This window comes from Carcharhinus amblyrhynchos, chromosome 5 (genome assembly GCF_965287045.1).
Source record: "Carcharhinus amblyrhynchos chromosome 5, sCarAmb.v2.hapA, whole genome shotgun sequence".
NCBI classification, from domain to species: Eukaryota; Metazoa; Chordata; class Chondrichthyes; order Carcharhiniformes; family Carcharhinidae; genus Carcharhinus; species Carcharhinus amblyrhynchos.
Genome location: NC_137328.1, coordinates 38,616,256 through 38,631,520, shown reverse-complemented (window position 1 = coordinate 38,631,520; position 15,265 = coordinate 38,616,256). Strand labels below are relative to the sequence as shown.

At 42.8% G+C, this 15,265-nt stretch overlaps 1 protein-coding gene across 3 annotated transcripts in view; it reads right to left on the bottom strand.

Annotated features, from left to right (window-relative positions):
• The window catches only part of focad (focadhesin), a 218,653-nt gene that overhangs the window by 23,891 nt on the left and 179,497 nt on the right, over positions 1–15,265 (bottom strand). For all 3 annotated transcript variants that reach the window (XM_080188679.1, XM_080188680.1, XM_080188681.1), the window contains exons 36-40: positions 14,002–14,127; positions 12,497–12,612; positions 7,404–7,664; positions 3,436–3,525; positions 516–693 (exon numbers count right to left, since the gene is read on the bottom strand). In XM_080188679.1, the coding sequence (XP_080044805.1) occupies positions 516–693; positions 3,436–3,525; positions 7,404–7,664; positions 12,497–12,612; positions 14,002–14,127 (771 nt within the window). The remainder of the gene's footprint in view (positions 1–515; positions 694–3,435; positions 3,526–7,403; positions 7,665–12,496; positions 12,613–14,001; positions 14,128–15,265) is intronic.

The following is a 15,265-nucleotide window of genomic DNA, read 5'->3' as shown; positions in this document are numbered from 1 at the left end:
TAAACTTAATGTTGTTCAGACTCTGTCTGTCGTGTCCTAGCTCATATCAAGTCCCATTCACCCTTCACCTCCAAAATGCACCCCCTCCCCACAAAACATTGCACTCTTCTCCAACCCTCCAAGACCTCTGTGCTCTTCCTGTGTATTAGTAGTGAATAACTACTACTGAACTTGAAAACTAATTATTGCAATTGAGAAGGCAGTTAGTCATTTCCCAATGCATAAAAACAAAATCTCAGCGTGGTGCAGGGAGTTGAAATGTCAGATATTTTACCATCTCAGAAAAGGCAATGGAATTGTTTATTTGGAATGTGTCAGCACTCAGTGAAGTCCACAGTGATAACAACCGCCTCAGAAGAGAGCGCAAGATGAAGAAGCAATATTTTTAACATTGGATTTTCAAATAACTTTAAAGCCATGCATCAGAGACTTTATACCTGCCTGGTTTATTTATGACTGAGAGAGTTATAGTCACCAGTCCTTAAGCACCCCTTGCTCCATTAATCCCAGTTTACCTGTATTCTGATGACTGACAAGTCGAGACTGGTAAAAACTCTGCAACATAATCCAGGTGACAGTCTCCATTTGACAGCTGCCGACTGCAGTGGCGATAATGTCGTTAAAGCACAGCAGAGGAACTTGGCCACAGGAAACCAGATATGCTCTGACAAACGTGGCCTTTACAATTGTACTCTGCAAAAAATTTCAACCAAAGTCACTGAGTTAAACGAGAGTCAACTAAGCTGAAATTTTAAGTGGCTAAGTCATATTAGTGCCCAATATCTCACCTTTACATCACAATGATTTCATATTGATTTAATCTTGCACCAAAGCTTTGATCTATTAAAATACCATGTGCTGCAAAGTAACTGCAATCACCTTGAATTTGGACTCATGCAATCTATTTAACAGCATGCAGACAAGTTAATAAGGTGATACATTTTATAAAGCAAGGTGAGCTGACAGCCTGTGTCACAAAAGGTGAATGCAGATCCTAAAGGCAGCCAGTGCCATCTGATAAGGTTGTGCATTTTATTACAGTAGCAGCTGCCTCAGGTGAAAGCTCAGAGGTTGCAGCTATGGACAACAACAATGGATAGCAATGGCAACATTTACTGTCTCAAAACGTGTACCTTATCGGTTGGGTGCATGTAATTATCGCCATTAAACTTTGCCCTTCTGCTCTCCAAATCCCAAGTGGATGTTGGTGGAACGTAGGGAGGAGGGTTAACAAGATTATCCTGATGGACCGGAGTCAGAGTGACTCGCAAGCTGAAGATTGAAAGATTTCAGCTGATAGCGACATGCAGAGAGGTTTGCCAGATGAGGCTGTTTCAGATGACAGTCATGAGGCTGGAGATAAGTAAACTCTGTGAGAATGTGAAGTATATGGAAGGGAGCTGCTAAAGGTATTTCACTGAGGGTGCTAAAAGCCACACTGATTATCAGTATTGTGAGAGATTGGAGTCAAGTGCAAAATGCTCAGTCCACAGCCTCCCTGTGTTTCTAGAAATTTCTTCAAGTTGGTCAAATTTGTGTCCAGAAAGTCATCAAATCCCTACAGTGCAGAAGGAGGCCATTCAGCCCATCCAGTCCGCACCAAGTCTCTGACAGAACATCCAACCCAGGCTCTCTCCCCCACCCCATCCCTATAATCCCACACATTTACCATAGCTACTCTTCCTAACCTACACACTTTTGGACACGAAGGAGCAATTCAGCATAGCCAATCCATCTAAGCAGCACATCTTTGGATTGTGAAAGAAAACCCACACCAACATGGGGAGAATGTGCAAACTCCATATAGGCAGTCACCCAAGGCTGGAATTGAACCCTGGTCCCTGGTGCTGTGAGGCAGTAGTGCTAACCACTGTGCTACCGAGTCCTGTCAAGTTTTGCCCATTCTTGCATTTGCTTCCATTTTCAGCAATGTGCTTCTGAACTTCTATGTGTACTTCTGAATAAAGACGTTTTTGCCCTTGACATCACCCATTCTGTTCTGCAGTTACTTAAAACTCAGCAGATTGGGCAGTATCTGTGTTGTGGGAGAGAAACAGTTAGCATCTGGGACTGGCCTATCATCAGAACTGGGAACAGTTCGAAGGGCCACATCAATGAAAAGAGCTGAATTTTTAAAAATATAAATATAAAAACAGCTGGGAATTGTGTGGGGACAGCAGCAGGTGGAGGTCCTGCCACTGCTGTCAGGAAGAGGAGGGTCCAGCCAGGGTGTCACTGTGCTGGTTACAGCTGTTATTTCATCGGTAATGTCTAGATTCATACAAAGCTGTTAGCGTGGTCAGGGTTTTCACACCTCAAATTACAGATTAGAAAAATAGCATTGATGGGTCGAAGGAAGAGGTTGCATTTGGCCGAACACATAGCAAAATTGCAGAGGGATTATCGTGAAGAAACATAGCAATGCCAAGAACTGCAACTAATTGGTTTTGCTTGGTTCTTCGTGGATTTTGTGTCAGCAATGTTTCACTTTGAAAATATTTTCATTATCACTCCATTTCTTTCAAAATGGCCTGGGAATTATTATAAATTTTAAAAATAAACCACATTTTCCAATGAAATTTCCAGAAAGTACCACAAGAGAAAGTGCCCAGTCACTTCAACTATTTGTATGCATTTTTTAAAAATTTTTTTTTACGTGGGATGCGGGCATCGCTATCCAAGGCCAACATTTGTTGCTCATCGCTAATTACCGTTGAACTGAGTGGCTTGCCAGACCATTTCAGAGGGTAGTTAAGATCGGCCTCATTACTGTGGATCTGGAGTCGCATTTGGCCAGACCAGATAAGGATGGCAGGTTTCCTTTCCGAAAGGACATTAGTGAATCAGATTGGCAATGGTTTCATGGTCACCATCACTGAGACCAGCTTTTCAATTCCAGCCTTAATAATTGAATTTGAATTGGTGAATGTGATCTATGATTTGTCAATGCTCCCCATTGATGAAATGGTGTACAGAGGTGCATTAAAAAGTACTACACTTGTCATCTTTCACAATTTAACAGATAAATGTTAAAGTTTATTTATTAGTGTCACAAGTAGGCCCAAATTAACACTGCAACAAAGTTACTGTGAAAATCCCCTTGTTGCCACACTCCGGCGCCTGTTCGGCTTTCTGAGGGAGAATTTAGCGTGGCCAATGCACCTAGCAAACACATCTTTTGTACTACGGGAGAAAACCAGAGCACCCAGAGGAAACCCACACAGACACAGGGAGAATGTTCAAACTCCACACAGGCAGTGACCCAAGCCAGGAATTGAACCTGGATCCCAAGCGCTGAGAGGCAGCAGTGCTAACCACTGTGCCACCATGTTGCCCATGCACCTATAATTCAGACCTACCTAAATAGAAAAATATATAAAGGTCATGCTGCCCACTGGTTTTTATGATTTTCATGCATTCCAAAAGAAGCATTACCTTGGTAGCCTGGGTTATTCTGTCAATATCAGTATCACCTAGTTCAGAAAGACACTTAGCAATCCCAACATAAAAGTCCAGCTCAGTGACCTGAAAGGAAATAAGGAATTATGAATGTGGTTAATTGATAAATCATTAAGAAAAAATCCTCAAAACTGGTGACACTTCTTTTTAAAATGCCCTTTGAAATTAACATTAATATAATTTTGCTTTTCTATCAATAAAATTACATTCAGCCCAATTTAACAGATGAGCACGGATAATGAGGAGAATCAGCATGAAGGAGAGGCAGAATTCAGTTGGGGAGCTAAAAGAATCGTAGCAATAATACAGTTGTTACACTCCTTTGCTGGGTTGCGTTTCACTGCTTGGATGTGCTCAGGCAATTATAACACTCCCACTAACATCTTGGTTATTGTTAGCTAGCTTGGTGCTCAGCAGAATCAAAGAAAATCAGGCATTATTAATATCTTATCTGTGTGGAACCAGCCAACAGGACATATGCCATAGTCTGGTTCAATACTCTTGCAAATTGTGCCATCCAAGCCAACTGTTCCAAGTAGTCATGAGTTTAGGAACACTTAAAAACACGCAGAAGTTCAGCATTTGACTGAGCTCAAAAGAGAGAAGTTACTTGGTCAAATTGCTGCTCAGCACTTAGCTGGCTGACCCTAACCAAGGTGTTAACGGGAGTGCTATAATTGGCCTACGCACATTTAAACAATGAACTGCAACCCAGCAAAGGCGTAATGTCTTTAGAAGAGGAAACTGGAAAACTAGAAAAATTACATTTTACAATATGGAAAAGACAGTGCAATGTTTTCAGTACACTGTGTAACAGCTCTGGATAATATACAGAATTGTATTTATGCTTTTGAATAACAAAAAGACATTGCAATTCATGGGAACAAAGTGGTCTTGGTGGTTAATTTATCAATAAATAATTAAATTCATTATGAAATATCAGAATGTTTGTGTGTTTGGCCATGTACCAAATGCCCGATCACAGCCATTCCATCTGGAGACGCCAAGCAAAGCTGCTCTTCCACGGGAAGGAAAGGAAAGCATATCAAAAGGAAAGTTGAATCAGACAATGGCAAATGTCCTGTTAGCTGGTTACGCAGCAGAAAAGATAAGTTAATGGTGTCCGATAGGCAGAAATCTGAAAAGATAAAAATAATTTTACAGGGTGACAACTTTCCAATTGAAAATTGGGATTTCAACAATTGGTGAGAGTCAATTTACATTGTTCATTTTTAAAATCAGTACCGATGATAAAACTGCCTGGTTTATGTTTTCAATATCCATTCAGAATTTCCAGCAGGTTCACAATTTTCCTGTTTAAAGTTTGTGGGGGTGACTTTCTGGATCTTCCCGCTGGTGGGATCTTCCAGTCCCGCCAGTGGCGAACCCTCACCGAGAGTTTCCTGCTGGTGGAATCAATAGGAAATCCCATTGACAGTGGCGGAACCAGAAGATCCCACTGCCAAGAAACACGCTGCGGGGCCGCATGGAAACCCCACCCCCAGTATCTTGAAGAGATAACATAAACTGATGGATTGCAATAAAGCAATTAAACAAAGCAAAAAAGTGTAAAGAAAATGCTACCTTCTTTCCTATTATTATTGCCATTTGAGAAAAACTATCCAGTTAAGTTCTTCTCAATTCTGGAGAACAGGTGCCATACTGAATATCTGTTTGATAAATCACAATACAGAATCACAGAATACTACAGTGCAGAAGAGGCCCTTCGGCTCATCGAGTCTGCACCAAAATGCCCTGACCTGCCCACCTAATCCCACTTGCCACCACTTGACCCATTTATTATGAACGTTCTGGTGTGCCAGGTCCTCATCCAGGTACTTTTTAAAGGATGTCAGGCATCTCGCCTCCACCACCCTGCCAGGCAGTGCATTCCAGATCATCACCACCCTGTAAGTAAAGGTTTTCCTCAAATTCCCCCCTAAACCTCCCACCCCTCACTTTTAACTTGTGTGCCCTCGTAATGATCCTTCAACTAAGGAGAATAGCTGCTCCCTATCCACCCTGTCCATGCCCCTCATAATCCTTAGCAACTCAATCAGATCGCCCCTTTTGTCTTCTCTGCTCCAGAGAAAATAATCCAAGCCTATCCTGTAACCCACGACACTCAACCTCACTGTTGACCACCCGGCCAATGCAGACCTCATTAAAATGATACAAAATCACACCTAAGTAAAAAGACCAGTGACTGCTACTACAGCATGACTCAGATGGAGCTGAATCATCATACAGCATCACTCTGAACTGATTTCACTGCTCAGCTTCACAACTGGCTTCCAAACAATACACACGACTGCTGTGCTCCTGGTTGTCATTAGTCTTAATTTTAGAGATTGAAATCGCTGCATCAACATGGAATATCATGGAAGTGGATTGACCATCCTACTGCATTATCCTTCGTGAAAAAGGACTGCTCTGTCAGTTATGGAATGAAACACACAATGCAAGAACAACTTCTTCCCTGCTGCGATCAGACTTTTGAATGGACCTATCTTATGTGTAAGTTGATGCTTCTGTACACCCTAGCTATGGCTGTAACACTATATTCTGCGCCCCCTCCTTTCCTTCTCTATGAACGGTATGTTTTGTCTGTACAGCGTACAAGAAACAATACTTTTCACTGCATGTTAATACATATGACAATAATAAATCAAATCGAAACAATCCATTAGCTGTACTGAGAAAGGCTGATGTGGTCTGCCCCATTCCATAACATAACTCAGGCAGTCCCAGAACATTTGGATTCCATGATTTATCCACAAGGACAAAAAAAACATATTTTTTCCCCTCGTCTTGCCTTCCTTCCACAACCCACAGCTTTTTAAGAATACAAGCTTTGCATCGCCACAACAATACTTCTTTACTTAACCCGTCGTCTCTTCTATACTTTCACAACTTGGATTTGATCTGTTCTAGAAAACTTGATCCTTCATCTAAATTTCTCATCAATAGTACTGAATGCCTGACTATTAAATAGAAGGAAAGACTGGAGCTACCCATGAACAAAAAGGGTATGGCAGCTTCATTGTTAAATTACTGGACTACTAATCCAAAGATAAAAACAGAAAATGCTGGCAATACTCAGCTGGGCAGGTAGCTTCTGTGGAGAGAACAGACATCAACCTGAAACATTAACTCTGTTTCCCTTTCTGAAAGAAATTAGAATCGGGGTCACATTTTCAGAAGAAGAGGTCTACTGTTTAAAATGGAGATGAGATTTTTCTTTCTCTCAAAGGGTCACTCTCTTCTCCAGAAAGCAGTGGTGGTTTGGTCATTGAATTTATTCAAGGTGAATTAGGTGGATTTTGTTTTTTTTTACAGACAAGGGAGTCAAAGCTGGTGGCTGGGCAGGGGGGCAGATTGCAAGATAGAGTTGAGACCACAACCAGAACAACCATGGTCTTATTGATTGACGGAGTAGGGTCAAAAAGCTGGCTGGCTTCTAATCCCATGATCTTTGCAAGGTCAATAAATGCTGGCCTTGTCATTGCTGCCTGCTTCCCATGAATGGATAAAGAGATCCTCTTGTGTGTAGGGTGGGTGTTGCCCCCATGCTTATAGGGGGAGGGAGGGTCCCTGTGCCTATCTGGGCAGGGGGGGGTGTGCAGGAATTATTTTTTGAAATGCAGCTCGGGGTCTCTCTTTAAATATGGTGCCCTAATCTCTGTGGAAGTGGCCTTGCTAGCTCTATCAGGCCACATCCCACCAGAGCGACGGCAGAAACCTTGCCCCCTGATTCTCTGCGAGCGGAGCGCCAGAAAATCTGCAGAGAAAACTCAGCCGTGAAGCTGGAGAGCTACATGCCAGTTTTCTCACTGAGACGGGCACTCGGGCAATTCCGTCATCTCACGCAGTGCTCTCGTATGTTCTTTTACATGAGGCACACTGTACGAACAGTATCCGGTGTTGTTGCCGACATGCTGTACCTGGATCTCATTAGGTAGCATCTGGAAAATCATCTCAACGCTCTTGCACAATATGCTCCAGCTGTGCGGGACTTGAGCTGGAATCTTCATCGCTTCGTTCAGGCCTTGCAGAACAGAACGACAAAGTTCCGGGCTTTTCTGCCTGTTCTCCGTTGTAAAGCACTGGATTGCAAGGACTTCAACGAAAGTCTGAAGTTTATCTTCTGGCACATGTTTCAGCCAGGAAGCAAGAGAACTGAAGAGGTATTTTCTAGTCTCCAGCTGTAGGCAAAACAAAAACACAGAATATAAATCTTGATTGAAATGAAGTGATTACTGGCCAAGAGAAGGAGCTTACTTTTAAGTTTGAGATTTATTGCGCACTCTGGAGATCGCATGTGGAATTCCTCACTGTAAGTCAAATGATTCATTTCTGTAGAACAATAGCAGAGAAATATCTTGTAAAACACAATGTGCGTTCTGTTACTGCAGCAAGGCTATGCACCATCAGTAATGGTTGGGTTCTTGATGAATTTAGTTACCATCTAAGCTGCTTGTTTGACATTGTCTTGGGAAAATGCAATCAGTAATACTCGCTAGGGCAAATGCATGGGGATGTGGGGATGGGGCCTGGGTAGGATTGTAGTCAGTACTGACTCAATGGGCCGAACGGCCTTCTTCTGCACTGTAGAGATTCTATGATTTGAAAACTTTTTTTGTTAGTTATGATGCAGAGGCTCTATCAAGCCAGAAAAAGTATAAAAGGGAAGAAAAGTGTGTCAACATATTGGAGAAAGAATATGAGGCCTAATTGCTAGTGGGTGTGATTACTGTCCAGGTCCCATTGCACGGTGCACAAAGGTTTCTGGAAACAACCAAAATATCTATGCACGTCAGGTAATATGGCCTTTTTAACATGTGAATTGGGGTCCTATGGCATACAAGGCACCTACTTGTTATTTCAGGAGAGTCCTTGGCAGAGTATGCACCACACTGTCTGAACCCAAATCAACTGTTGAAGCAAAGAGGTACCGACCGCTATGTTTTATTGTATATCGCAGGGCTGAGAGGGGCAAGAAAAGAGTTCCTTGGAGACCCCACAAAATATGCCGATGGTGGCTGACCTTGGGTGTCTCCCTTCCCTATCCAAGATCAGACTCTGCTCCCATTATCTCTGGCCCCCAAAACCTGCTGGGGAGGCTGATATTGTGACGGCCTGGCATGGTGGCACACTGCTGCCTCACAGCGCCAGGGACCCGGGTTCAATTCTGACCTCGGATGACTGACTGCACGGAGTTTGCACATTCTCCCCATGTCTGTGTGGGTTTCCTCCAAGTGCTCCGATTTCCTCCCACAGTCCAAAGATCTGCGAAGTAGGTTAATTGACTGTGCTAAATTGCCCCTCGTGTGAGGGGAATTAGCTGGGTAAATACATGGGATTACAGGGATAGGGTCTGGGTGGGATTGTGGTTGGTGCAGTCTCGATGGGCCGAACAGCCTCCTTCTGCACTGTAGGAAATCTATGATCCTATGAGATGTTGGGGGTGGGGGTGGGGCGAAGGAACGGGGCTGGTATATTGATATAATAGATTATATTCTGCCAGCAACTGAAGGCAAAAGCAAGCCCGGTTCCCAAAATGGACCATATTTCTCACATGGACTACTGGACAACTAGCAAGTCATCGTTAAAATATCTCCAACGGAGCAAAATCTCATTGTTTCTTTGATGGAAAAGGGTCAGAATCACAATATGAATTCTATTTTTGTTAAGGAAAGGCAGCACTCATGTGGCAACACAGGAGTAAAGGTCCATCATCCAGCAAACGCTCATGTGTGCTGTGTCTGAAGGCTGCTCCATTGGCTCACTGTCTATTAGCTCTTCACCCTGAGCCATTTACTCAGTGGTTTCTGTCAGCGGTGGTTTGCCACTGCCTTCAACTTGCAGGAGCAGGCCCCAAGTCTACCTCAGCGGAAAGGGGAATCAAGCCCGTTAACCTGACCCACACACTAGCCACCTCACCAACTGAGGTAACCAGTCTCACTGATAGGCAGCAGAACAAAAAGGGAAAAAAAAAGACCCTTTCAAAATATATTTTTCATAAATCTACCATCCATCACTTCTGAAATTTAACCAACTTACAGACAAATGGTCAACCTGAGCTAAAGTTGAAGAAGCAGCTCCTGTCTGAAAATGGCTGCCAATTGGAATTGTAAAATGTAGGCCTCAGAAACTGAAGAGACATCAGCAGTGAAAGGTGGGGGTGGAAAAGTGACAAGAGAAAGAGAGTGAGTGAAAGTGAATGGAAGAACTGAAAGCAGTCTGACCTAAAATCAAATGAATCAGAATGAACAGAAAAACAGGGGAACAAGAATAATGAAAGTAACTTGGCAAACTTGGCTCAGTTCTTTGTGGCCACAAACGACAGCAGAAAGCTGCTCAATGTGGGACTCAACCCGATTAATTTGACTCATAGATCTTATTTGGTCTGACAAATAGAAAAGAGAAACTGTCCCTCTGAGGTTAGGCGTTGCCCACACTAAAGTCAATTTTTCCCTCGTCTTCTTGGCTAGTTACCAAGTGGAGAAGATTCCTGCCTCTAAGAATCCATCCAATAAGTTGTACTTGGTCTGTAACAAACAGTCGGTCCACTCCACACACACAGAAAGGCAAAGCTCTACCTCACTGTCTCTGGTCCTGCCACACATAAGCAGATGATGCTTTGTGGATGCCTGAAACTGGAAAATGCTTCCGTAACTCAAGCAGCAACAACACCCTATATTTGTGCAGTGCCCTTGGGTGATAAAATGTCACAAGGCACTTCACGGGACCATTACAGAGCAAACTTTCTCACCAGACCAGACAAGGAGATGTGAAGGCAGGTTACCAACAGCTTGGTCAAAGAGGTTCAATTTGCAGGAGGCTTTTAAAGGAGTTAAATGAGACAGAGAGGTGAAGGAGAGAAGTCCAAAGCTTCAGGCCTAGGCAGCTAAGGCATGACCAGCAATGGTGAAGTGATGAAAAACAGAGATGCTCAAGTCACTAGCGAAATAGGCGTTTGAGTAACAGAGAGATTGGATAATAAAGGATGAAAATTTTAGAATTGAAGTGTCAGTTAACCTGGAGACAGTATATGTCAGTGACTGTCGACTGAATTTTTAGGGGAAGCGATGGCCAAGTGATATTATCGCTAGACTATTAATCCAGAAACTCAGCTAATGTTCTAGGAATCGGGTTCAAATGTGAATTTGAATTCAATAAAAATAGCTGGAATTAAGAATCTACTGATAACCACAAAATCATTGCTGATTGTTGAAAAACCTATCTGGTTCACTAATGCCCTTTAAGGAAAAAAAACTGCCATCCTTACTGGTCTGGCCCACATGTTTCTCCATAGCCACAACAATGTGGTTGACTCTCAACTGCCCTCTGAACAAGAGCAATTAGGGATGGGTAATAAATGCTGGCCTGCCAACGACGCCCATGTCCCATGAATGAAAAAAAAAGTGTCACAGATAAGGACGTGGAAAGTTTTGGATGTATTCAAGTTTAAGGATTTTCGAAGTCCCCCAAGAGTGTGGAAGAGTAATCAAGTCTGGAGCTAACAAATGAAACAGGTAAATGGAAGCAGAGGTGGAGTCCAGTCCTGGATGTCAGATAAGCAATCTGATAATTTAGAAAGAGAGCAGAGGCCAACAGGAGTGGTGGCAAGGCAGAGCTGGGTATCTGGCTCACTTTCATCAGCTTGCATTTAGTATCTATGCTTTTATTTTCAGGTGATGTTGTCAAGCTGTACACAGCATCAGTGAAATCACAACTGGAGTATTGTGTACAGCTTTGGTCTCCTTATTTGCAAAAATATATCACTGTGTCAGGAGCAGTTCAGGGAAGGTTCACACTCAAACTCATTCCTGGAATGGACTGGAGGCTTACCTAAAGAAAGATCGAGCCTATAACCACTGGGGTTTGGAAGAATGAGAGATGATCTAATCGACAGATCAGCCATGATCTTATTGAATGGCAGGGCAGGCTCGAAGGGCTAGATGGCCTACTCCTGCTCCTATTTCTTATGTTCTTATGAAATAAATAAGATCCTGATGAAGCTTGTTAGGGCAGATACCAAGAGGATGTTTCCACTTGTTGGAGAGACTAGAACCAGGAGACATAGTTTAAGAATATGAGGTCTACCACTGAAGTCAGAGGTGATCAAAATTTCCTTTCCCCCCAAACGGTGGTTAGTTTGTGAAATTCTCTTCCCCAGAAAGTATTGGAGGCTGGCTCATTGGATTTATTCCAGACAGAGTTTGACGGATTTTTTGACAGATGAGGGAGTTGAGGGTTATGAGTGGCAGATGGCCAAGTGGAGTTAAGATACAGTCAGACCAGCCATGACCTTATTGAATGGTGCAGCATTCACATAGCATGACATCGATGACTGATGAGAGCCATTTTGACACTCTGGTGGGGGGAAGCATTATTAGAGAGATTGAGGCATGGCAAACTGGGAAAGATGAACACGAATTTGGACAGGATGACAATTCATTCAAGGTCTCTGGTGATGGGGCAGTAGTTTGCAAGGACAGACGGCTCGAGATTTGTTTTTTTGAAGAGAAGGGTTATGCCAGTAGATTTGAAGGAGACAGGTACTATATCTGAATAGCAGAATTTGACATGCGAGCAATGGCATGAGGGGAAACAGGAAAGAAATGAGGGAGCAATGGTCCCCCGCAGGGGGCAATCTGAGAAAAATCTTGTCCAGTAGGCTGGCGGGAAGTGGCGGAAGTAGATGTTGCAATCAATGTGACAGAGGTCAACAAGCTCCTCGCATTAGTTGAAGGTGAGGGCATTGGAAATAGAGAAAGGAATTCAAGAAGGTGGTTTGCAGAAAGGAGCAGGGGTAATTTTTACTTTCCAGGAGTTATTTGGCTGACAAGAGCAGTGCTTGAATACAACACGTTACTGAACACTGCAACTACAGTCAAAGGAAAGGAAAACTGTAAGTGACTTTTCATTTAAGGTTATCACCAACATTTTCAATGTGTATGCTGTACAGACTGAACAAAGTAAGTTTAAAAAAAAGCAAAATGTCTTTTGTGGACTAAAAATCAGTACTTACGTTAAGGGTGTGCACTAATGGTGGGACCACCCACATTCCTAAAAACATTGCAGCACTTTGTGATGTCTGAGCCTGGGTAACTGCTAATTCAATGCAGTGCTGCTGAATGTCTTCACCTACAGTGAAAGAGAAAACACGGTATTAAAGCTGGAATGTTACAGCATGACCACTGCATGGCACTGTTTACTTTACAAATGGCACCAGAGTCCAAACTGTTTCCCTCTACAATTAGAACCCAGTATTGACAAATCCCGACCTTTCCTCAGTTAATTTAAGACGAGGCCACAGCATCATGGCAGAAGTGCGATTTCTCACCAATGACTCTGGCACCCTCAATTTAGCAGTGCAGCTAGTAAGTTGCAGGACAGTGGCGCTTAGTGTAGCATTACTTGACAGCATTGGTGGGGGGAATATTATAAATCATCGTCGCACTACTTCCGAGCGTTGCCATAACTTACAAAAAAAGGCTAACGTTAATTTACTCCTGCACTCATTAAGAGAGACAAATCTGTTCTTTCACCGTGCAGGAACGACTGAGGCACAAATCAACAAGTAGTTGATGAACAGAAAGTTCATTTGACAGGAGGGGTTTCAGTGTCAAATTTGAAAGGCTAACTAGCACGTCTGACACAGAAGCTAACCTCTCGTGACCTTGGACTGCTGGACCTCTCATCACTTCGGATTTTTTTCCCAGGTCAGACCCTATAAAAACTGGCAATGGATTTATCAACTGAGTTTGGTTTTGTTTAAAGCTGAGTTTCGTTAAAAGAATTGTTTGAAGGAGTATTTTAATTTAAGATAGAACTATCTCACCATCGGATACTTGGAGGTGCGGGGGGGGCTGGGGAACGATACACTGACACTAGTTTAAAACTACTGGTTAAATTCACCACCTCGTGGTCAACAGAGACAGGCATATCTTTGGAACATTTCCAAAGAATTTAACAGAAATGTAACCTTCCACACTTCATAAAATCTCCCTGTAATCTCTCCAGCATCAATCCCTGTTGTATGTTAAAAGCAGCTAAGACACAAGGCCAGGTGAAGAATATATGTTTGCATGCCCAGTCTTAGAAACGCAACAAAGATCCTGACCCTGATTGAAAGACCAAATATTTTAGACGGAGTTTTAAGAAAGAATGAAACTGTTCGGTATTTCTCTCATGATTTAAGGATCAGGTTGTTGTCGGTAGGCCATTGGCTTTAAACACTCCTTTAAAAGGGAAGAAAATAGCCATATAACCTCTTCACATTCCCAGGTGATGGGCATTGTGCAATATGCATATATACACTTAATGATTATTGGCACTATTTTGTAATGGCTACTGCATTTGCTTTTTTTCTTTGTATCTTGGAAGCCTACAAGCTCACTTTTCGTTGCTTTTCTATTTGTGCATTATACAATAACAATAACGTTGAACTGAATTGAATTATGAAATAATGGACTTATTAACAACACCGTTTTATAATCAATCATTGTATCTTCTAGAATCTATAGGACTCACCAAAATTCAGTCTCATAAGTGGAGAAAGTATGGAAGCCCAATTGACAGGGGGATATTGACTGTTTCCACATCCAGCGATAGGCCCCAACAAAACTTTTACTAACTGGGGAGGAATTCTCTCAGGACCTACAAATCAAAGAAGAAAACCAGATGTAAGAAGACAGTGCAGTGGTAGCATGGTGCGTTCATGTGGGTTATAGTGGTGGATGATTTTGAGTTCATTCCAAGTTCATTTATGCTATTAGAAATAGCACAAGACACCTAATCGTATTTTCAATGTGCAGCAGATACTCCTCATTTAACTTCACGCTTGCTTACAGTCCCAGGTGCTTAATAGTTTTTAACAGGGGTTAAAACTACTCCGAGGGCACCTTGTTGAAATCTATATATAGGATTGTCCCAGCAAGCGGGTTAATGACTATCAGACACTTGAAAATATCTGATTTACACAGTGCTCATGCATCATTTAAGAAAAGCCCAAGGGAGCATTTTCACCAAGCTAAAAAAAACATTTTTTTTACTTGCTGCTCCAGAAGCACCATGATACATGGGGTTTGGGTATATCATATATCTGTCCTGGACAAATTCCATTGGTATGCACAAAAGTCAGCAGCACGGTAGTACAGTGGTTAGCACTGCTGCCTCACAGTGCCAGGGACCTAGGTTCAATTCTGGCCTCGGGTCACTGGTCTGTGTGGAGTCTGCACATTCTCTCTGTATCTTCCTGAGTTTCCTTTCACAGTCCAAAGGTGTGCTGTTTAGATTGAGTGGCCATGTTAAATTGACCCTAGTGTCAGGGATTAACAGGGTAAATGTGTTAGGTTACGGGAGTAGGGTCTGGATGGAATTGGGGTTGGTGCAGACTCAAATGGGTCGAATGGTCTCCTTCTGCACTGTAGGGATTCTATGATTCTATCGGCAGATGTGGGGGTGCTATGACTGAATACCATTGTGTTTGATTGCAGGTATGTGTTTTTTGCTCCACGTGACGTGAGCTGATGCTGTGCACAGGGACTGTTGGTGTCCTTCTCAGTTTCCAGGTCTTGTTCGAACTGCACAATTTGACAGCTGTGACAATCAGCCCCGTCGTATCCCAACACACTGATCTCGGGATGTGCCTTCCAGCTGTGAGAGTGAATAGAGCTATTGAGAGAAGCAGGCATTCTGCCCAGTAATCCAGATCAGAGTCAGCTGCAAGTGAGAGTAGCAGTGAGATGGGAGTTTCTACGGGAGCGTAAAAAGTCACGATAACTGATGGAGCGCA